This window comes from Daphnia pulex, chromosome 7, assembly GCF_021134715.1.
Source record: "Daphnia pulex isolate KAP4 chromosome 7, ASM2113471v1".
In the NCBI taxonomy this organism is placed as follows: domain Eukaryota; kingdom Metazoa; phylum Arthropoda; class Branchiopoda; order Diplostraca; family Daphniidae; genus Daphnia; species Daphnia pulex.
Genome location: NC_060023.1, coordinates 1,295,305 through 1,317,470, shown reverse-complemented (window position 1 = coordinate 1,317,470; position 22,166 = coordinate 1,295,305). Strand labels below are relative to the sequence as shown.

The 22,166-nt window shown below is 38.3% G+C and overlaps 3 protein-coding genes and 3 long non-coding RNA genes across 15 annotated transcripts; 1 reads left to right on the top strand and 5 right to left on the bottom strand.

Moving 5' to 3' along the window:
• Window positions 1-50: 50 nt before the first annotated feature.
• Window positions 51-6,645, bottom strand: LOC124197128. Its single transcript, XR_006875993.1, has 11 exons — window positions 6,522-6,645; window positions 3,997-4,026; window positions 3,834-3,927; window positions 3,640-3,756; window positions 2,675-3,575; window positions 2,505-2,618; window positions 1,882-2,035; window positions 1,225-1,392; window positions 1,022-1,161; window positions 744-964; window positions 51-330 (listed from the first exon to the last, which is right to left on the bottom strand). It is a non-coding gene; the product is annotated as an uncharacterized LOC124197128 (long non-coding RNA).
• LOC124197122 (aladin-like) lies at window positions 4,055-5,104 on the top strand. Of its 2 annotated transcripts, XR_006875984.1 has the most exons (6): window positions 4,055-4,193; window positions 4,263-4,396; window positions 4,462-4,535; window positions 4,594-4,722; window positions 4,781-4,865; window positions 4,940-5,104. XR_006875984.1 is itself a non-coding variant. In XM_046592423.1 (5 exons), exons 1-5 carry the CDS (start codon window positions 4,306-4,308, stop codon window positions 5,003-5,005), a joined length of 450 nt encoding a protein of 149 aa, XP_046448379.1. In that variant the 5' UTR covers window positions 4,270-4,305; the 3' UTR covers window positions 5,006-5,104. The 2 variants fall into 2 exon arrangements, 1 of the variants encoding a protein (XP_046448379.1); XM_046592423.1 differs by lacking the exon at window positions 4,055-4,193 and having other exon boundaries at window positions 4,270-4,401.
• LOC124197126 lies at window positions 5,105-5,634 on the bottom strand. The gene is made up of 3 exons (XR_006875992.1): window positions 5,478-5,634; window positions 5,373-5,408; window positions 5,105-5,305 (listed from the first exon to the last, which is right to left on the bottom strand). It is a non-coding gene; the product is annotated as an uncharacterized LOC124197126 (long non-coding RNA).
• Window positions 6,646-9,156: 2,511 nt separating the features above from the next.
• Window positions 9,157-11,751, bottom strand: LOC124197131. Of its 4 annotated transcripts, none has more exons than XR_006875998.1 (5): window positions 11,118-11,751; window positions 10,942-11,046; window positions 10,727-10,873; window positions 10,234-10,647; window positions 9,157-9,195 (listed from the first exon to the last, which is right to left on the bottom strand). It is a non-coding gene; the product is annotated as an uncharacterized LOC124197131 (long non-coding RNA). The 4 variants fall into 4 exon arrangements; XR_006875999.1 differs by lacking the exon at window positions 9,157-9,195 and having other exon boundaries at window positions 10,182-10,311; window positions 10,383-10,647; XR_006875996.1 differs by lacking the exon at window positions 9,157-9,195 and having other exon boundaries at window positions 10,182-10,647; window positions 11,118-11,244; window positions 11,327-11,751.
• A 554-nt stretch (window positions 11,752-12,305) lies between these two features.
• Window positions 12,306-15,532, bottom strand: LOC124197113. Of its 2 annotated transcripts, none has more exons than XM_046592410.1 (5): window positions 14,033-15,532; window positions 13,738-13,949; window positions 12,807-13,674; window positions 12,585-12,735; window positions 12,306-12,526 (listed from the first exon to the last, which is right to left on the bottom strand). In XM_046592410.1, the coding sequence occupies exons 2-5, from the start codon at window positions 13,864-13,866 to the stop codon at window positions 12,460-12,462; spliced, it is 1,215 nt and encodes a 404-aa protein (XP_046448366.1). In that variant the 5' UTR covers window positions 13,867-13,949; window positions 14,033-15,532; the 3' UTR covers window positions 12,306-12,459. The 2 variants fall into 2 exon arrangements, with proteins under 2 accessions (XP_046448366.1, XP_046448367.1); XM_046592411.1 differs by having other exon boundaries at window positions 12,585-12,726; window positions 14,033-15,479.
• A 1,912-nt stretch (window positions 15,533-17,444) lies between these two features.
• On the bottom strand, window positions 17,445-21,217 carry LOC124197112. 5 transcript variants are annotated; one of them, XM_046592406.1, is made up of 6 exons: window positions 20,671-21,217; window positions 19,541-20,246; window positions 19,349-19,476; window positions 19,048-19,265; window positions 18,827-18,972; window positions 17,445-18,748 (listed from the first exon to the last, which is right to left on the bottom strand). In XM_046592406.1, the coding sequence occupies exons 3-6, from the start codon at window positions 19,414-19,416 to the stop codon at window positions 17,819-17,821; spliced, it is 1,362 nt and encodes a 453-aa protein (XP_046448362.1). In that variant the 5' UTR covers window positions 19,417-19,476; window positions 19,541-20,246; window positions 20,671-21,217; the 3' UTR covers window positions 17,445-17,818. The 5 variants fall into 5 exon arrangements, with proteins under 5 accessions (XP_046448362.1, XP_046448361.1, XP_046448363.1 ...); XM_046592405.1 differs by having other exon boundaries at window positions 19,914-20,246; XM_046592407.1 differs by having other exon boundaries at window positions 19,349-20,287.
• Between the last annotated feature and the right edge of the window lie 949 nt (window positions 21,218-22,166).

Sequence of the window (22,166 nt, the reverse complement as noted above, 5' to 3'; positions counted from 1 at the left end):
TCCTTTTAATGTTTTTGTTTGTTGTGTCTCATAACTTATAATAAAAAAAGTTTAGTTCACGACTTGTATATTTTTTACAACTTTGAAGTTTTACACAAGTTATAGGCAGAAGTGGCTGATCTCCAGACTCTTTAAGTAAACTTCTATGAGGAACCAAACACTATCTGCAACTCCTGTGGCACAGCAATTTCAGGAGAACACCAGCACAGCTACTTAAGTTCTTTTTCTTCAATCCTGTATCAGCTTCATAATCACCTCTCTCAACTGGAAACAGGCTGCAAAACCACTGCACATTGAACAGAACAGGAATAGTTTAAGTTACACCAAGTCCTATGGGGAAAAAGGAATATCATTTTCCATGATCAAACTTAAGATGCAAAAGAAATTGTGTAAAACAAATGACATCAGACATTTTTCCAAGATTCCATTGGCAAATGAAATTTTAAATGAAGATTAAGTATCAGGAAAAGAGAATTCTGTACATCTAATTCTTAAGTGTTAGAAAAAGTTTGCAATAGAGAGTAGAAATTTTTGTTCTAGTTTATCAGAAGAAAGTTGTTAACTCAAAGGAAGCTGATCGCTATCTGATATCTTTTACGAAAACTATTATTTGGAAGCAAGAAATCACACCACTTATTGTCTACATCAGATCTTACTTTACTTACTTTACTTGTCAGTTGAATTTTAAATTAAAAAAGACGCAAGACTTTTCAAGTGACAACCAATCAATTCAATCAACTTACCATTTCAAAAAGTCTTCCTGCAATGACACTTCAGGATAACACCAGCTCGATAAACTGCATGCAGCAGCTGCAGCTCAACTTGACTCAATCTCGCCTTTCACCAGCTGGCTGCAACAACACCACTGTGGAGTGTGGCCATGATGCCAGCCATTGAGCTTAGAATTTTCGAGTTCTCACATTCTGCAACAGCTAAGCAACAGGATCTCCAACCTGAACACCAACTAATAAAATCTATAGCATCATTGCAGGGATATTGATCAACAAAATTTCTCTACTACCTCTGTAGTGTTTCTGCGTGAGATGAGACGTACATCCGAACAGTTACAGCTAACAACGGACGACATTTCGGCAAAATGGAAAGCAGTTTCAGTCCACGTGACCGATTATTCGGCCAAGTGGAAATTATATGCCAGATTGCCTGTAAATTCACACAGCAACGTCTAGGATTAATTACATTTGAGAAATACAAACTAGAATTTACCAATTAAATTTCAATGCTGAAAATGTAGATCGACACCGCAATTCCGTAACGTATTTGGAATACCTTTTCACTTGGCGTATGGCGTTTCGGAACAAAATGGAGCAAATTTCGTCCTCTCAAAGACACTTGCGTCATCTGGCGGCTGGGGGACAACTTGATTTTAGCCACCTACTGACGGAGCCAAAAGATTCCTCCACGATTACCACGTTTGACTGTACGGGAAAGGAATCAAGGATGGATGGATTGTCGGACATTTGAAATATAAAATTCAATTGAGTTCTACTGTCGGACATGAAAATAGTTTTAAAATTGTTGGAGTTCTATTGTCGGACATTTAAAATAATTAAAATTCAATGTAGTACTACTGTTGATCATAAAAATAATTAAAGATTTTATTGGAGTTCTATTTTCGCGTAGTGCAGTTCTACTGTCGTGCTGGATTGCTGGAATTCTTTTGTCAGGTATTTTTAATAATATTTATAAAAGGAGTTCTTATGTCTTTGGAGTTCTACTGTCGCATACAAAGAATTTTTTTTTTACATTAGCTTTTTTAAATATTATTAAAAATACCCGACAATAGAACTCTAATAAATTCTTGAATACATTCTTTATTTAAAAAACCTAACGTCAGTCACTAATAAGTAAATTGTCGGGTACCTGGGCATAGTCCGTGGTGAGTGACTGCAGGTGTGTAACAGCGGCACGGAAGCGACCACTATTATATCAAGATTCAAATGGTCAACTATGCGAATGAAAGGTGTTGACAGTTGAGTAGAAGCGTAGTGAGGGAATCGGAATGAAGAGAGATAAACTAGGGTAGTAAAAAAACGGATATTAAATCTTACGGTACAAGTTAGTAGCGCTTTTAGATATAAAATATCTCAAGACTGTTAAAATATAGGTACTTCATAAACCTATCACAGCATAACTATATTATTCTCTGTGAAGCTGAGCGGCAATGAAATGATTCCGTATTCCTGTATATACGCCATTGCGTGTGAGACTTGGTGGGACTTGATGGCAGTGACAAAGCGTATGCATGTGTCAAACATGTGCATTCGTTTGTAAGATCACTGAGTAGTGGCATTGAAAACCAACACATGCCACCGGGGCAAGTTAATATCTTATACAGGGGAAAATATCAAAAAAATATTCTGCTCCGAACGGGAAAGAAAGCCCTTCACTCCGCATCTTGTTATGGGTTATATCATTGGCTCAGATGAGAGTGGCGTTAAAATTCGATGGTAAAAGTAAGTACAAAAGGTAGTTGCAGTACTAACCTGATTAATGCTTTGTTCTGTTTTTAATTTCAGATTAGGAAATGTGAGTGTGAATAATTTCGCACTTTGCTTATGATACGCGATCGGACAAACTTCAGTTTTTCTCCTGTAGTTCTAAAAATATAAATTCAGATAAGAAAAACAATCACGTAATTTTGATTGTGACATACCAAGAAAATCGAAAAGGATGACTTCTTGTAATTCGGGCGGAAGCGACGATGGCTGCCAAACTATCGATTTTCGCGAAAGACTCGTCAAAGTCGACCAGTTTTTTTCGGGTGAGTTCTAGTGAATGGCTTTGGTATCCTATAACATGGTAAGGGCAATCGATCTGCAAAGATTCTTCTAACGTAGGTCCAGAAGAAAGTTTCATCTTTCAGCAGGGATTAATGGAAGGCTTTTGACGGTCCAGCAATGTTATCAAATTCGAAATCAAGATTCGTCTGAATTAGCAGTCGGGATAAACCATTTTCAAAATCGTCTCTCGCCTGAGGTCCGTTTGCGTTGTCGTCCATTTTTTTTTTAAATGAGTCGTCAATCTAATCCAGCAATTTGTGTCGATTCGTGTCACGTGAAATCAATGGGGTGATGCGTGATGCCAATAAATAGAGGACCTGGATCTCTTGTTCTTCTGCCGTCAGGGGATGAGTGCAACACTATCAACGTCCTACACCAGCAGCATTTTTCTTCTACCGTCGTAGAGCTAGACCAATAAGTCACGGTAGGCACCAAGCAATGAGATCTCTACTCCAGTAATGATTGGATTTTTCGTGTTTCAGCTCTTTCTCAAACGTTTTGAATTTTCTTTATTCAAATCTATTGAAATCCCTTTCAAACTTGGTTACCGAAGCCCAACAGTTGCTTGAAATTGCAAGTGTAAAATTCTGTGTCATTTAGATCTTCGGACAACTTTTCTTCAACTATTGCCACTGCATGAGAATGAGAAATTCTTTTTCTGGTTTTACAACTTGGGTGGAGTCAACACAATGTCCATGAGCTGCAATTTGTGGAAGCTTGATTTGACTTTCAATGAAGACGAACTTGTCTAAAGCTGTCTAGTTACAACTTTGGCTGCAAACAGAAATATACCACGAAATCAGGGGAAAATATTTAACTAAAATCATAATTTTATTACTTGGTTTGGATACACCATGTTACGATCAATTCTCTTGAATCACATTATATACTGCTGATTGCTTTGGTCAACACCAATCTTGTATTTCATCTTTAGCCTGTATCCCACAAGCTCTTTCTTCATCCCATGTGATCATTAAAGAAATTTTAATAAGCATTGAGGAAAATTTGAATGTGAAGGATGGCAAATATTACCTAGTTAAATTTAAACTTGAGGATCTTCATGTGTCCATGTCTGAACCAGATTCAAACTGCAATTTTATCACTTTTTACTTTCTTGCTGCATTACCTACACACAAATGTTTATTTTTTAAATGATTAATTGCCTTCTATTATCAACTCAGCGTGAATCACTCACTCTTCCCAGTTGTTGTTGTAAGAAACCATACTAACAGACCAGAGGCCTTTTCCTGATACCCAGCTTTCTTGGGGAATTTCCCAAGAAAAAGCCTAAGCTGTGCGGAGTGTTGTGGACGCTGGACTTTTGACTAAACTTGTCGACTGCTTCCAAGTTCAGTGTTGTGTATTTGCGGGCACACCAGGAAACGTATTCAAGTAAGTACTGTCTATTTGATGTAATGTAAAACACACTCAAGCTTTTTTTACAAAAATTTAATCTTTCAGAATTTGGGAAACCAGAGCATGGTCAGTCGAGATCTGGTATGTGATGGACGGTCATATTCAGGCAGCGGCATGGAGCCCGTGTGGAACGAAAGCAATTTTTGCAGATTCCGTCCACCTCATACTTGATTGTGTGGGTAAGGTAGGAACTACTGAACTGTTATGTTAATATTATATGTCATTCCAAATGTTATTCTTTCAGAGCTCCTCAACAAAAGCCTCGACTGTGGTAGCTGACTTCACAGAAACTCAGTCTTTAACAGAAGAAACTGAGAGGTATGGCTTTATATACTAATACAACTTAGCATTCACACTACCGATAGCTTCAATGCAGATTTGGTGGTCTGGTACAAGATCTTGTGTGGGATTCCCGAGGAGAAAGATTGGTTGTCATTTTTCGAACTACAGATTATGTGGCCCTATTCCGCACCTTATATTCGCCAACTTTGAGTTTGTTTCCATGGTATTAATAATTACTAACAAAAATATTATTCGTATTTCAACACTTACTTTTATTTCAGTGGCGTGATGAAAGGTGAACTTGATGAAGTGGCAACTACGATTCAATTTAAACCTGATTTTGAAAACGGATCCCTTCTAACTGTGGTAATATTATGTTTTTGCAACTCTTAATTTAAAAAACACTCGAGTTAACTTTTTTTTTACGTTCCTATTTGCAGGGTTGGTCCTCCGGTCGAATTCAACATGTGCCTTTCTATTTTCTTCCTCAACAACTTGAGACCTAAATTCAACCATAATTTTCCCATATTTTTATCGGCAAACCTTTCGTGAATCCATGATAATTTACTAGTACATGCTATCTCAAATAAATAACAAAACATAAATGTTTAGTCAAAATATTACTGTATTGTAAGTATTTAGGAAAGAACTTTCTGGAAGCGAAGGCAATCACAAACAACTTTCCATTTACTCTCTTGTGCTGTTATGAGGAAATCTTGACGAAATGGCTGTGCAGGCTTTTTTTTCATATCTCACTATTCCAGCTACAGTAACCATGATAGTTGATTGGCCTTTTATTGCTTCATCTGTAATATCATAAAAATATAATTAACATTAAAAGCGGTTGCTGTGATAGTGAAGTCCATCACATACCAGATCTCGACTGACCATGCTCTGGTTTCCCAAATTCTGAAAGATTAAATTTTTGTAAAAAAAGCTTGAGTGTGTTTTACATTACATCAAATAGACAGTACTTACTTGAATACGTTTCCTGGTGTGCCCGCAAATACACAACACTGAACTTGGAAGCAGTCGACAAGTTTAGTCAAAAGTCCAGCGTCCACAACACTCCGCACAGCTTAGGCTTTTTCTTGGGAAATTCCCCAAGAAAGCTGGTATCAGGAAAAGGCCTCAGATCAGACCAAACCACGCCACAGCAGACGAAATGACGAATGATGCGAACAGCCGAACATGCGAATGATGCGATCAATTTGTATGACGTTGCGAAACAAAAATACTTCAGATATGTGAAATATTATGATAATCAGAATTCAGATTCGAGATATGTGTCATTCAAGATTTCGGAAAACAGAAAAAAAAAAAACAAAAAAAAAAGACTAACACAGCTCAGCGAAAAAAGTAAGCGCAGTAGTCGATATTGCCTCAATGTTCCCTCTGGTTAATCAAAGTTATCAAACAACGAACATAAACGCCGATGAATCTTGAATGGCCTTGCCAGAATTTACACCAAGAGAAAGACGTGGAATGTATAGCAATTTCCACTTTTAATAACGGCTTTTATATTTATAATGATAAGGTAAAACCAAACTACATTAACAACTACCTAGATGGTAACCAATTATCCAATTATCTGTAATAAAACTAAACCAAACTAAAGTACTCAACAAACTAAACTAAACTAAACTTGAACTAAAACTAAACTAATGCTAAATTAAAACTAAACTAATGCTAAATTAAAACTAAACTAAAACACTTATCCACCGTCTAGAACACTAAAAAACTAAACTAAAACTAAACTTATATTACACTAAAACTATAACTAAACTAAATCTAGACCAGAAAAACTAAATTTTTACCTTGGCTAACCAAAAGAGTGATGTGAATGGAAAATAGGATTATGGTATTGGAGTGACTACTATTTCTAGACCATAATGATATACCGTAAATGTGAAGGTAAGGTTATATTGGATAGGGAATAAACAACAAATGTATACTTACACACACACATTTAACACGATAAAACACTCACACAACCTTAGACAAGAAATAGTTATACCGTACCATTTAAAGATCTTCGAAGTCCTTTGCTGCGGCGGGGACGATCTTGTAGTGGCGGGGGCGATCCTCCTTGGTCCTGGGTTCCATCTAGAGTACATAAAAAAAAGGGATGATTAGACACTTAGAATTAAAAAATATACCTGAGATCCATTGGCGAAGGTCCTAGCGTGCGGCGATCTTGAAGCGGCTCCGGTGGTGGTGGTGGCGGCGGCGGCGGCGGTGGTGATCCTCTTCAGTCTAAAGAAAATCCAAAAAAACATTAGTAAAAGAAGTCCAAGGCATTCAGAATCAAATAAAATGTACCTTCGACCCGTGGGCCAGGGTCCTATCTTGAAGCGACGATCTTGTAGTGGCGGCGGCGATCCTCCTTGGTCCTGGGTTCCATCTAGAGTACATAAAAAAAAGGGATGATTAGACACTTAGAATTAAAAAATATACCTGAGATCCATTGGCGAAGGTCCTAGCGTGCGGCGATCTTGAAGCGGCTCCGATGGTGGCGGCGGTGGCGGCGGCGGTGATCCTCTTCAGTCTAAAGAAAATCCAAAAAACATTAACAAAATGAGTTTAAGGCATTTTAAAATTAAATGAAATTTACCTTCGACCCGTGGGCCAGGGTCCTATCTTGAAGCGACGATCTTGTAGTGGCGGCGGCGATCCTCCTTGGTCCTGGGTCCCATCTAGAGTACATAAAAAAAAGTATGGTTAGACACTTAGAATTAAAAAATATACCTGAGATCCATTGGCGAAGGTCCTAGCGTGCGACGATCTTGAAGCGACTCCGGTGGTGGTGGCGGCGATCCTCTCCGGTCTAAATAAAATCCAAAAACATTAAAAAAAGAAGTTTAAGGCATTTAAAATCAAATTAAATTTACCTTCGACCCGTGGGCCAGGGTCCTATCTTGAAGCGACGATCTTGTAGTGGCGGCGGCGATCCTCCTTGGTCCTGGGTCCCATCTAGAGTACATAAAAAAAAGTATGGTTAGACACTTAGAATTAAAAAATATACCTGAGATCCATTGGCGAAGGTCCTAGCGTGCGACGATCTTGAAGCGACTCCGGTGGTGGTGGCGGCGATCCTCTCCGGTCTAAATAAAATCCAAAAACATTAAAAAAAGAAGTTTAAGGCATTTAAAATCAAATTAGATTTACCTTCGACCCGTGGGCCAGGGTCCTATCTTGAAGCGACGATCTTGTAGTGGCGGCGGCGATCCTCCTTGGTCCTGGGTCCCATCTAGAGTACATAAAAAAAAGTATGGTTAGACACTTAGAATTAAAAAATATACCTGAGATCCATTGGCGAAGGTCCTAGCGTGCGACGATCTTGAAGCGACTCCGGTGGTGGTGGCGGCGATCCTCTCCGGTCTAAATAAAATCCAAAAACATTAAAAAAAGAAGTTTAAGGCATTTAAAATCAAATTAAATTTACCTTCGACCCGTGGGCCAGGGTCCTATCTTGAAGCGACGATCTTGTAGTGGCGGCGGCGATCCTCCTTGGTCCTGGGTTCCATCTAGAGTACATAAAAAAAAGGGATGATTAGACACTTAGAATTAAAAAATATACCTGAGATCCATTGGCGAAGGTCCTAGCGTGCGGCGATCTTGAAGCGGCTCCGATGGTGGCGGCGGTGGCGGCGGCGGTGATCCTCTTCAGTCTAAAGAAAATCCAAAAAACATTAACAAAATGAGTTTAAGGCATTTTAAAATTAAATGAAATTTACCTTCGACCCGTGGGCCAGGGTCCTATCTTGAAGCGACGATCTTGTAGTGGCGGCGGCGATCCTCCTTGGTCCTGGGTCCCATCTAGAGTACATAAAAAAAAGTATGGTTAGACACTTAGAATTAAAAAATATACCTGAGATCCATTGGCGAAGGTCCTAGCGTGCGACGATCTTGAAGCGACTCCGGTGGTGGTGGCGGCGATCCTCTCCGGTCTAAATAAAATCCAAAAACATTAAAAAAAGAAGTTTAAGGCATTTAAAATCAAATTAGATTTACCTTCGACCCGTGGGCCAGGGTCCTATCTTGAAGCGACGATCTTGTAGTGGCGGCGGCGATCCTCCTTGGTCCTGGGTCCCATCTAGAGTACATAAAAAAAAGTATGGTTAGACACTTAGAATTAAAAAATATACCTGGGATCCATTGGCGAAGGTCCTAGCGTGCGGCGATCTTGAAGCGGCTCCGATGGTGGCGGCGGTGGCGGCGGCGGCGGCGGTGATCCTCTTCAGTCTAAAGAAAATCCAAAAAACATTAACAAAAGAAGTCTAAGGCATTCAGAATCAAATGAAATGTACCTTCGACCCGTGGGCCAGGGTCCTATCTTGAAGCGACGATCTTGTAGTGGCGGCGGCGATCCTCCTTGGTCTTGGGTCCCATCTAGAGTACATAAAAAAAAGTATGGTTAGACACTTAGAATTAAAAAATATACCTGAGATCCATTGGCGAAGGTCCTAGCGTGCGGCGATCTTGAAGCGGCTCCGGTGGTGGTGGTGGCGGCGGCGAGGGCGGCGGCGGCGAGGGCTGCGACGAGGGCGACGGCGATCCTCTCCAGTCTAAAGAAAATCCAAAAACATTAATAAAAGAAGTTGAAGGCATTTAAAATCAAATGAAATGTACCTTTGACCCGTGGGCCAGGGTCCTATCTTGTAGTGGCGGCGGCGATCCTCTCCGGTCCATGATCCTAATTACATCAACGACAAATTATGGATAAACTTTATAGTTTTTTTAAACCATAATCAATTAAGCAAAAATAGAATATATACAGCTAAAACATTGAATTTAGATTGCAATTTCCTGAAAGAAAAAAGGTTATTAGTTGACACGTTAGGGTTGGGGATTGCTAAAGACGAATTTTCTACACCACAGAGCCATCACAGTAAATTGGCAACTAACTCTATCGTGAACTTAAACCTTAACTTAGCTTAACCTATAATAGCCTTAGCTTAGCTTAACGGCTTAACCTACAATATCCTTAACTTATACTTAACTTTAACCTTATCTAGATTGGCTTACTCTAATTAAGTAGCTACTGGTGTGGACAACAAAGAAGGTGAATCAATCTACGAACACTACAAGACTATTACAGTGCAGATGCAATTGTGCTGATATAGTGATGAGATAGTAAAACGAAATCTACGACCATCAACGACACAAAACACTACAGAGAAACCACGAAAAACTGTGTAGGCAATGCATGAAACGAAATTAATCCAAGTGCAAAGGCGTGAAGATGCAAAACTACAGCAGCAAACTAGAGACAAGTGCACACCGTGCGAATACGTGGACTACTGAGCATTTTTTGGTCTCTGGAATGCCCATCGGCACGCCGATTTCCCGCAGCAAAAACCCTGGAGGTATTTTTCAGTATTCGAGGTCAGATGAAAATAGGGAGGAGTAACCTTTATTGACCCAATTTGAACTCAACATCGTTTGGTAGCGAACAGCCTTGAAACAGTTATTTTGTCTCTCCTCCCCTTTAATCCTTGTGATGACGCTGGCTTGACAACATCATCTCACATTTCTGCAAGTCAACTCATGTAACTAAGTGTAAGTGTTAATTTCAAATTTTGCTTCATGCATGCTGAGGGGGGGGGGATCTAATGCCAACATCTTGACCTAATTAGGTTATTTGAAGATAACGTAGATAATACTTAACTGGCTTATTCATTATCACAAAAGATAGTTTTATTAGCTTAAAAATTTGCACAAATAATATTACCTAGCTAGAATACAGTCAGTCATGTTCCAACAATTTCACGAATGGCGTCACGAATGAAAGGGTGGACAATATTGGCATCTGAATAAAGAGAAGTATGAAAGACAATTTTGTTTTGTTTTTGAAATGTGTCCACGGTTCCATGTGATTACTTATTTTTTTACATGAACCTCGCGGAATTTTTAATCTTGAACGAAGAATAACTAAGAAAAACTTCGTAATCCAAGGACCATTTGGCAGCTGCTGTTGAATTGAAGATCACTTCTAAAGACCGGGCCGATGTTACTGCACCTTGTTGTCGCTCCTGATTGACGATGACTTCAATATAGGCAGTCAACTGGGGAAATTAAGCATCATCTGTTTTTTTATTCCTTTATTCTCGACTATAATTGCACAAGCACTGATTCTCCATATGGTCTATGATTAATAAAATATAAAAACAAGTTTAAAAAGAAATTTTGAATGTGACGGCTGTTTCATCTTCTTCTTGGTTTACCTCAACTTCAAACTACTAATTTTAACTAACCCTAATACCAATGTGATTATTGGTACTTGGGCTGAAGTTGGTTTTTAACTTCGTAGAGTTCTAACCTCTAAGTGCTGCTAGTGCTGGTCTTCATGTTGGTCGTAGAAAGAGTGGCAGCTTTTAAAACAATGTAAATAAGAATTTAGGTCTAACAAATATTTCAAGCATTGCATAAATAGGCTTACTAATTTCTTTTGAAAGAAGAAAAGGTTTGAAGATTTGAGTCAAAAGTTTCCTCTTGCAAACTGAACTATCGTTGATAGTGTACACTTGAGAGATGGCACTCAGACCTACAAGAAAGGTAGCTTTAAGCTCCACAGTGAAGTAATGAAAATTATGATAAGCAGTAAAATAGTGTGACCTCTTTAGTTAGAATAAAACGTATGCATTGCAGCATTCAGGACTTTCAATAGTTAGCCCAATTCAACATCCTGTTTTGAAATATTTCCATGCATGTGTCCATTTCATATTTAATGCCCCTTGCTAATCTGTTAAAATAAGTGAAAAATTTAGTGAGGGTTAAAAAAACAGAAAATTTTGCAATAATTATGATATAGCTCATTTCTCAACTTTATATGAAGCATTGCATGTGCACAGGAAAACATTGATTTCTATCATGCAGAATTTGGTGATTGAAAAGGGTAATAGTTGCAACAGGCCATCAGTTTCTTAACGCAGAAACTTTTTAAAAAAATGTGTTGATGCTTTATGCAGCTTTGTGTCCCAAATCAACAGAATTTAGTCTTAAACAATAAAATTACTGTTTGCCTAGATTCTTTCCATATTACGTGGTCTTAAAAACAAAATTCTATAAAATAATTATGAGAAGATCAAAGTAATCTCAGTTATATTTAAATATAAATATAATTTCCTTTCTTCGGTGTTCGGTCTAACAATTCGCCACGTGGAAATAAACCAGACGACAACAAGCAATCATGCATGTGATTCGATAGAGCAGTTCAAAATTCCTCTACTAGGTGGCCATAAAGAATAATTATTGCAAAATAGTGTTAATCGTTATTTTATAATGACAAAATCAGGCAACTTCATTTAAGTTTAAAATTTAGTCGTCAGTAAGTAAAAATTCCCCTCAAAATAAATAAAGAACACACTTTTTTCCCTTCCTTAAAACCCGTAGTTTAAAATTGCTTTGGGAATAAATTCTTGCGGAAGCTGGATGCAGTCGGTTCTTTGCAAAATTCAAAACAAACTGATGTCAACAGCATCTAGTGGCCAATTGCAGAAAGGATGTTTTCGTCTGTTTCTTGGAAATGGAATTTTTGTAATTCCAAGTATTCCAAGTACATTTACCTTTTGTTGAGATCTCCAGATGACTGCGGCATCCGCATCGATAAAACTGTTCAATCGGAAAAGTGTGGGTAATTTCCTTTTTCTTCTCCTGCTGCATTTCAACATTTTCACACTACATATCCTTCGAATTGCCCATTGTCTTTTGTGGTTTACACGAGGTTGTTTGAGTATCGGTAGTAAAAACGCGCGTCTTTCCTTATTCCGCTCGGTTACAAGACGCTGAACGTGGAACCAAACGTACTCAATAATCAGGATTTATTAGAATGATATGATACACCAACCAACCCGTACACACGCGACAAGTTAACGAACATTACAACGTAACAGAACTCGACCGGTGTGTTTATGCCAACCGAAACACCTCCACCGTTATAGTATCCCCTCTCCGTATTTTAGTTGGAACCAGATGTGGTCGTCGCTAGACGGACCAGGTAATTTACGGCATCATCCGCTTTACAACTTTCACAAAAAAAGAAAAGATCAGATTTATGTCACGAGAAAAAGCTTATTTATATACCTTGGGAATATTTTATTGCAGTCGATTCCATTCCAGTCAAAAGGGGCGCGAATCAATTTGATCATAGCGGTAGATGGACTCAGCCAGCCAGTCGCCATTTTCAACACTACAGCGTTCATCTTTGCTATTGTTCCTGTTACTCCTGTCACTCCTGTCAATAAAATTCCCACATTCTCAATGCTACGACCAATGGAAGAAATTAATTTCACTTGACAAATATACCTTCCAGAGCTGCCCGGCTGTTGATTTCCGTGCAATAAGCAGACCAAATACAGTCTAAACCTTCGCCATTTGAATCCTTGGAAGCTTTCAGGATATTGTGAGCAGCCCAGAGGTAATCATCGGCCGAATCTTCACCGGCAGCGTTGTTGACTACATTTTCCACGTCCGTGTTGTTACTGGGTTCGGTGAAAAGCAAGTTCAAACTATTGTAAGTCCAGGGTTGTAGTGCGCTGCTCATGCTTCGGCCTCTTTCTTCCATCAGGAGCGGATCGACGGGCTCCGATTGCAACTTCAAGAGTCGATCCATTTGGCGAAGAAGAAAGATGCTGAGACTCAAATAACTCAGCGTCACCCAGGAAGAGCGATCGGCGCTAATGGCATTCTCGTTGGCTTTCACGTGAGGATCTTCTTCTTGCAAGTCGACGCCAAAGATGCGGCTGACAGTGTTGAGTAGTTTGCTCATGTTGAAAGAATCGTGATCCCAGTTTCTGATAGACTCATCGACCGGCTGGTAAAAAAGATCCGAGCGTTCGTTGTTTCGATTCGCCGTTCGGCTCTGCTGCTGCACCAAGGCAGGGCCCCAAACTCGGGAGTCGGGTAGGTCGAAAAAGGATTTGGGCGTCGGGGTTAAATGCTGGCGTTGAGCCCACTGGCTAGATCCTTCGTTGGCTAATGTCGCCATAGTTTCAGAACGCTGAACTTTAGCCAAATGGTCCCCGGAAGATGAGGAAACATTGGGGTGAGTGATGGGCACAGGTTTTGACGTAGCGACACTGGCAATAATTCGAACAGTTTCCGGATGATCAGACGATCGACTGAAAATGAATCCTCTTCTATCTTTAATCGACATCACTGGCTCCGACGTCTCCTGAGTAAGCCAAACAACAAATTAAGTATCAAATGATGAAATAGAAAATTCGATTCAACTTACATTTTGTTTTTGAGAATAACTGAACCTGTCGAAAAATCCGCCGACGCCTGCCCAGATGCAAAATGCAATCAATGCAATCGAGGTAACAAGACCAGCCACCACGTAGGAAATTTGTTTCTTGTTCGACATTCGACATCGCAGTTCGTTTGCTAGACAAACACTTTCTCCAGTTGCTCGAGTGCAATCAGCTTGCCACGACAGAACTCCTTAGACTATAGATAGAAATTAATACATTGTAACATTAAAACGGGATTAAAGCAAACACTATTCACACTTGAATTACAATATTTTTTACCTTAGGAACTTTCCCATTGTCCTTATCTTCAGCTAATGGTGTTTGCTGGGCATCCGTCAGCTGTTTTGCAAACTGCAACCAAAGGTGGAAGGTGGGGTTGCCAAAAGTTTTGATACTAAATTTTCCTGAAGTCCACTCATCTAATCCAACAGCTTTTTCCAGATTTATTCTTCTTTCCTCTTCATCGTTGATTGTAACCCAAACAGAGCAAGGCAGATTATGGTCACAATTAAAGATGGCGTCTTTTCCTCCACACAGACTAGAAATGTTGCTTGAGCATTTGATTAGTGACAAACGCAGTTCAATGCAAACAGTGTTAAAACTTAAAAAATTGAACTGAAAACTGTGAGTAAATGAGATTTTAAATGAAAAGTTGCTTAATGGGGTGTTCAGTTCGAACATTTCATCGATTTCTCTGTTCGAAAATAGGAGGCTTTTAAACGTTTTCCATGTCACACAATAAGTAACACCGTCTTTCTTTTTATCAACTTTGATCGACATCGTTTAAAAAAGCAATGAACGCAACCAAAATAACAATGCTACGAGAAAACAAGTACTTGATTTTAGAATTCGAAAACAATAAATGATCAGCAGGATAAGATTTCTGTTCTCCTCATTGCAATCGATGATAAGTTAACAAATAACAACAGCGTTCAGCAGCAGCAGACTACCGTTGAAACAAAAGCCAAAGTAATACGGGAAATGGTAAACCCTCTTCTTCGCCCCTTTGGGAATTATCTTTTTGAATTGAAAATAAATAAAAGGACTTGACCAATTAGCTCGCGCTCAACAGGGCGCCTGCTTTTAAAAAAGAATCGAGAATCGAATCAGAGTTATAGATGTATATCATCAATAACTCTAACCGAATCGATCCATACATCCATATCGTCCATACATCCTCTCTAACCCCTGCTCTGACGTTTGATAAATATTTTGCCGAATGTGATTAACTGTAATTCTGATTCTAACTTTGTGGTGGACTATTTCTATTTCGGCTTCGTTTAGTTCGTTAATCATTATGAAGTTTTTAAATCCTATTTATGAGTTTGGGTCTACTTGCTAAGGCTATGGCACTATTGCACTAAAACTTGAAAAAAAATCCAAAACCTTGCGAATTTTACATCCATCATCACGTCCTCTACAAAATCACGCCAATTTGCATTTCATAAATAATAAGGTTATTATTTAAAGTCGCCTTCATTTTTTAGACTTTCCTTATCGTCGTAGAGCTAAAATTCGACAGGGCTGGTGAAAAATCACAAATGTAACCGTATAAAAGAACGTGTGACAGGGAGCGTACTTGGTTGCGATCTTTTCGTACATGGCATGTCGTGTAATGAATTTTAATTTCAACTTACTAGCCAGGAAATTACTATTTAAAAATGAAACGTGAATTCTTGGAGAGGTCGCCAATTAACTCTAGCAGTCGTTGAAAGCCTCCCCCTGGTCTCTGGCGTAACACAATTTAGGGAAACACATTGAAACACTTTTCATAACAAACCACCATTAGCCGTCTAGAGACATCTAGTATTACAAATTCAAAACTTTTTCAAGCAACCACTAAACATGCCAGCCACCTTATGGACAAAATATAAAATAACGCATTTTTATAAGCGCTGAATTCAACAACAACTTTATTTCAGTAAATCTTCAAAGTTCTCTTACAAATAAACCAAACCAATTGACATCGTTAAATTAACAGGAATAAAGTAAGTTTGGTTCCACTTAAGAGAAACATATCGATAGTAAACCATTATGGCATAAAAAAAAAATTAAGAAAGCTCAATGTACCGGTCGTCAGTAAATTTCGTGTTGTTGGTCCTGATTCAGAATAGACCCGTGAAGGACCTACTGCTCAATTAAAAAATTTAAAAAAACTTTAAGTAAGATTAAAATTATAAAAGAATATATAATAGCACCCAAACGTTAAAAAAAAACTTCAAAATGTCGCAACTTACTGGGAAAGTGAATGAGAACGACAGCGTTTCCTAACTGGCTTAGTTGTTCTAGATGGTGACTGTGAGTTATCCACTTTCCAAACGGCGAATTTAGCCAAGACTTGCATCAACCAGTAGCTGTGCAAATGTGGATGAATACGGAGCAGAAAACAATGTCAGATGTGGACCTGACCTGACCGTGTCTGGTCATCTTTGCGTTCAGACAGTGAGTAGCGCCCTGCCGTCAAACAAAAAGACGGAGAAAAAGTAAAAAATAAATTAATAAATTAACGTCGTGGAAACTGGGAAGTCAGGAAATGAAAATAGGATGATTTGGGTATGACAATTGGAGATGAGTCACCAGTGACCAATGATGAGTGACCAAACCGTCACCTACTCTGAGGATATGGTAGTGTTTGGGGTCGGAAAGGGGCTAACGAAGAAATCAAAATGGTTAAGCGAGACAAGTTGGAAATACCTGAAGGAAAAAAAGCAGCGCGCTTCCTTTGTTAATTTAAGTCAGCGATGCGCGAAATCACTTCCTCAAACGAGTTCTCGCGAGACATTTTAAAAAAGGACCAATGGCTTCGTCTGCATCAGAAAGTAACTGTAGGATTTGACTACAAAAGAATAGACATGACTTGAAGCCTAATACTTACCACATATTTTAGCTGTCTTTCCCTCATCGATTACAGCTATCAAAAAGATATGCGAACAGTTGGAAGGCTTTCTTGAATTCATCCATTGAGAATTGTCCTAGGTACATTAGGAGCAATTTTGAAAAAGTAAACAGTCTGTAAACAAAACAAGGAGAGGGGTTATTGCGGATAGATCAGCGGAAGATGGCATCCGAATAAAAAAAAAACATTTCATAAGATACAGCTCAAAAATTAAAAATAGCAGGTCTATTCGTAGAATAAACGCTTACATGCATTCAAACATAAAATTTTGTATAAAAACTCTTTTCAAGGAGAAGCAGTCCATATCAAGGTCCCGCTTTCTTTCTTGATATCGACACAAATTTTAAACATACAAACTTACACATGTGTCTGTCATGCTGTTTTTCTCCAAGATCGCATCAGCGCATTCTAGTGATGATAACCAACAACTTTTTTAAAATAAAATAAAATGCCGGTTATTTTGAATTTGAACTTCCGACATTATGCATTACAGTCAAGGTATCAAAACTTCCGGCAACAAGTCAAACCGGAACGTAAGTATAAAGCTCTTCCTTAACTCTTGATTATGTCCTTAAAAGTCTGAAGTTGACCTGAAAAAACAACACACAAAAGTTAAAGAGAATTTTATAAATGTCACAATTACCAACAAAATTACCGTTAGCTTTCAAGTTTCAATGTAGTATTAACAAACTTCAGGGATTTAAAAGTTTCGTCTTAACTAGGGCCGATTGGGTCTTCACTTACCTACCACTCGGAGAATTACTATCTCTTCAACCTGTGCTAAAATCGAATATCTCCAGACTTTTACATTTTTTATTTTTCGCAAAAATTAATGCCAGGTACAATGGTACATGATCTATACAAACACACCTGCATCGATCATTTATTGCAGCACCAGAATAGAGTTCAGTAGGACTTCTTAATAAATTGGAAAGCAAGACAGAGAAAATTGATTATCAAAACAAAAAAAAAAAATTAAAACAACCGTTTGGAAGGAAATGTTGAAAATTGGAAAAGAAAACAGTCTGTAAACTAATTTTTAAAATGGGGGTTATTTAAGGATAGTCTGATGGAAGAAAGCATCTGGATAAAAATATTTCATATAATATATTGATGATAAAGATAACGGCAGAAGGGAACTCTATTCCTGGAAGGTGCACTTATGGCATTCAAGAATTAAATATTAAGTACGAAATCTTTCCAAGGGGAGGCAGTGGAAGCACTTCGTTTTTAGTGACGTTAGTTCCCCCCGAAATAAATATATATCCTATGAGATCGTAACAAATAGGGGACGCACAAGGGGACACATCGTCGTTGACTGCAATTAACTTATGTAAACCAGCAAAGAATACAAGGGATCGTTTCAGTTGTTTCTTTGCTTCTGGGATTTTCTCTTTAGAGATTTTGATTTCACCCATTTTAATTTTGATTGTTCCAGGCCCAGTTTCAATTCTACCCTGCGCATCTATTTCTATTTCTCCTGGTGGCGGAAAAGAAAACAGACTTTGAGGATTGTGTGCAGTAGCGCTGGTCGCTTTGCAATGGCTAGCGTACAAATGGTGCATAAGGAAATAAAGTCCATGGCCCTTTGCTTTGCCTTTTTTGGGTCTTGGTGAAATAAACGAATTCAAATCATCCCAATCAATCGTTTGGGCTAAAAAGGCTAAGGTTTGTTTAAGATCTTTGTGCACAAAACGAATGCATTTACGCACATTAACGAGGGACAGTTTCCCGTCTTCGACCACCCATGGAAATCTTCTCAGCTTGTCTTCCAGCTCAGATGGACTTTTAAGTCGGTACCCTCTCACTCCCTCCAAGTACCAAATCAAAAGATCTCGTTGAATACCTGTTACATAGTCCGAGTTGTTGGCACCGTCGCTGGGCCTAAGTAAATCTCTAATCTTGGAGCACTCAATTATTACATGTTGGTCTTCAACATTTTTTGCACTTCTACCAAATATGTGCTGAACCGCCTCTTTAAGACTAGTGATTTTGACGCCTTGAGCAAAGTCGGACCCGAAATCTTTCATCTTTTCGATGCTGAGTCGAATAATCCTCTCGTGCTGCTGCGATATGAACCTATCTTGTCTTCCTATAACCTAAAAAGTGATAGTGAAAAAGATCATTTAGATATAATCAAATGTTACAGGAGTTTACGTGTTACAAGTTGTTCAAACCTTGTGCTGTTCCTCGAATTTTTTAGTGAGAGTATTTAGGTTGCTTTTAAGTTTCTTGTATTTGCGGCGATGGTTGCTAGTGAGCTTGTATTTGTTCAGGGTTACGGTGAGTATGACCAGCAATACAACCAACATAGTACCTAAAACTATGTAATCCATAGGGAAAATATTTAATTAGTGGATACTCTGAAGTCACTGAATAAGTTTGCATATTTAAGTACCGTTTCTTTCCAAATAATACGGCAGCTTGGAAAGCCTCAAAGAGAAGTCTCTCAAAGAGTTGTAAACGTTTTCATTGTCGATGCGTTTAAAATTAATCTTAAACGGGCCGTAATTGTTGTATAGGAGCTGTACCGGTTGTAGTAGTGAATATCTTGGAGGAACAGATCCCGACAAGTCTATCGCTGGTTTCACTGCCACTTGACTTGAATCATTATAACTGGAAAATTTATTTACCAGAAGGAGAGTTACTAAAGATGAACAATTGTTAAATAAATTAATGAACAATGAAAATCTACATACTCAAAGCAGTTCTCTCTCTGACCATTTTGAACCAAAACCAAAATGATAATGACGTAGATCAAAATCATTTTCTAGTTGAAACACTAGGTATTTACAACTAGAAGGAGTAGATGTCATCGAATGTGAAACTAGAAAACCAAAAATGTCGAAATAATAATGTGTTCTAAGATTATAACCTTTTACAGCATTTACCACAAGCATGCAATTTCATGGGAGGTAGGTTTCAATTGAGGTAATTACTCAAATCAACCATATCGCAGACATTTCAGTCTCTGAGAATTCTTTACACGAGGTTGAACTATGTCTGAACCACAGGTTGATGTAACACACAGAAGTGAGGTGTAAAAACTGAGCATTTCTAATTATTAACTATGATACATCTTCAATTACACTACAATTCAAGACACAAGAAAGCATAGTGTCTAAACCTACTAGGAATTCTTAGACAGCAACCTCTGTGACAAACCTGACAAATTCTACGGGCATAGTTCACACAGGTTAAATGATACACATTGAAATCACTAATGGCTGGTGAGTAATACTATGAAAGAAGCTAGCTACTTACCACTGAAGTACAGATATTGATGTGCACGCAATATTGTCATCTAAATCGCAGTGAAGTGTTAGAAAACTTGGGTTAAAACATAAAACTTGAAGACCAACTATCTTGATCTTCTGTCGGGTCTACTCATTCACTTTCGTTTTCACGAGCGGGAAAATCACTCGCCCTAAAAACTCACTCCCGAGGAAAAATCGAGTCAACCAAAAAGCCAAAAACTTGATTCCTCCGTCCTGGCGCTGCTAGCAGATCGGATGGATCGGAGATCGGGAGGTTTTGGGTGGGTGAATCGGGTGAAAATAGGAGGCTGCGTCGTCTGCTGAATTTCGTCTTCGCCATCTGGGGGACCAAAACTTAAGTATATTTTTCCTGCTCGACTCCTTGAAACGAGGACGAGGATTGGTCAAATGGTCAATTTGGAAAAGAATGCTCATTTACTTGTCTCCTTCGATTTGTAACGAAATAATTTCTTTCGGGAAAGAAAGGATATAACAAATAACTTAAAATTTCATAATACCCTTTTGAGTCCCTATTACATCTATCTCTACATTCTAATTATAGAAAATCTCTGCATTTACTCGCCTTATTAGAAGTCAGTCACAACTTAAATAAAGTCTTGAAAAATTTAAAGCATTAAGCTTAAAGATTCTTGTGAGAAGTAAACTTTAGGTAATAAATGTTTATTGATTAAGACAATATCATACAAATTTTACACAAATTACACGTTAACCGATAATAAGTTTAACAAAGATAGAGGACATACCCCGACAGATAATCCATTTAGATTTCACAGCATGAACTTATTTAACATGTTTTTTCTTCACTTGTAAATCTTTGTACTAGTCACATTTCGAGGACTTATTGAATGAGAAAACGAAAAACATTCTAAGCATCTTCCTTTATGCCTTGTATATCGATACATTCTAAATATCGATTAAAGTAAATCGATCACTTTAGCCAAGGTCTACCCGTCCCCCTTGGCTTACGTAATGGAGGAAATGGGTGGGGCGTATCGGACACAAAGCGCAATATCGCTAACTTCTTTTGAATTTTTTTTAATTTGATTTACTCTTCTTCTGCTCAATTGTATGACTTTTTGTAGTCATATTCTAATGCAACTCGCCAAGCTGCTTTTAAATAAATAAATTTCAATGCACAGCACCGTAGATTGCCGCCTCACAACTAACTTGCATCAAACAGAAACACGCCCAAACTTGCCAGTAACTTTTATCCACACATTTCCTAGGGAAATTCATTAAAAGGCGGACGTTGCCAACTCGTGATATATCAGTATACTGCACTGCCACGCCACGTCATTCTAGAATGTTACTACATTTTTACGTTAGCAACGGCAGGCAATGGGATCAAGGGCATTGTGTTTGTTTTTTCTCTGATACCGATATAATATGATATAACTGATGCTATGAAAATGTGCTTTCTAATAAAGCAAATCGCCGTATGAAAAAATCTAAGCGGATTTTTATATTAAACAAAATGAATTGGTTTGTAACTCGACAAAACTTAATCAAACATTTTATATTTTTAGACGGGAAAAAAATCGTGTTTAGCTATTTATTTCTTGCAGAGAAATTTTCATTCAAGCTTTGAGTTGGCAACCATGTTCTTGGTGAAAATTCATAATCTGAAATTTTGGCGCTCAATTTTCAAATACAAATAAAACGGATGAAAAATGGAAATTTTGTGTGCCGAAACTTCTTAGTTTCTGAAATCCTTTCGAAATTTTGACCTATATAAACCTCAGTTAATCTATTGGCTATGGCATCCGACTACAGAGTCTCGGTTTACAACCATTTGTGACAAGAGGTGCTGAATGTTGACGAAGAAGTTCAGCCAATCCTGTACAATCATACAGTACAGATAAACGAAGAGTTCGACCGTGAGGATGCAGCCGAAGATGACGATGACATCCAGTAAGTAATTCTTGATTTGAAAAAGGCGATTTTGGTTGGTTTAACCGTGAAGGGGATTATTTGAGTCATTTCTACTCCCTGTCGAGTTTTTTATTCAGCCGCTAGATGGTGGCCAACCTGAACTATGACTTCAAGGACTTGGCGGGTGCGAAAAAAGATACGAACAGCGGAACAAGTAATATAGCAAATAGCAATTACTTTTTCGATCATACAATTTCGAATCAATCACACTAGAATGGAATATTCAAATATTTAAATTTTACCAATAACCTGAGATCATCTAAGTATCCGAATTCCGATAGATTAAAGTTGCAATCTGCAAATTACT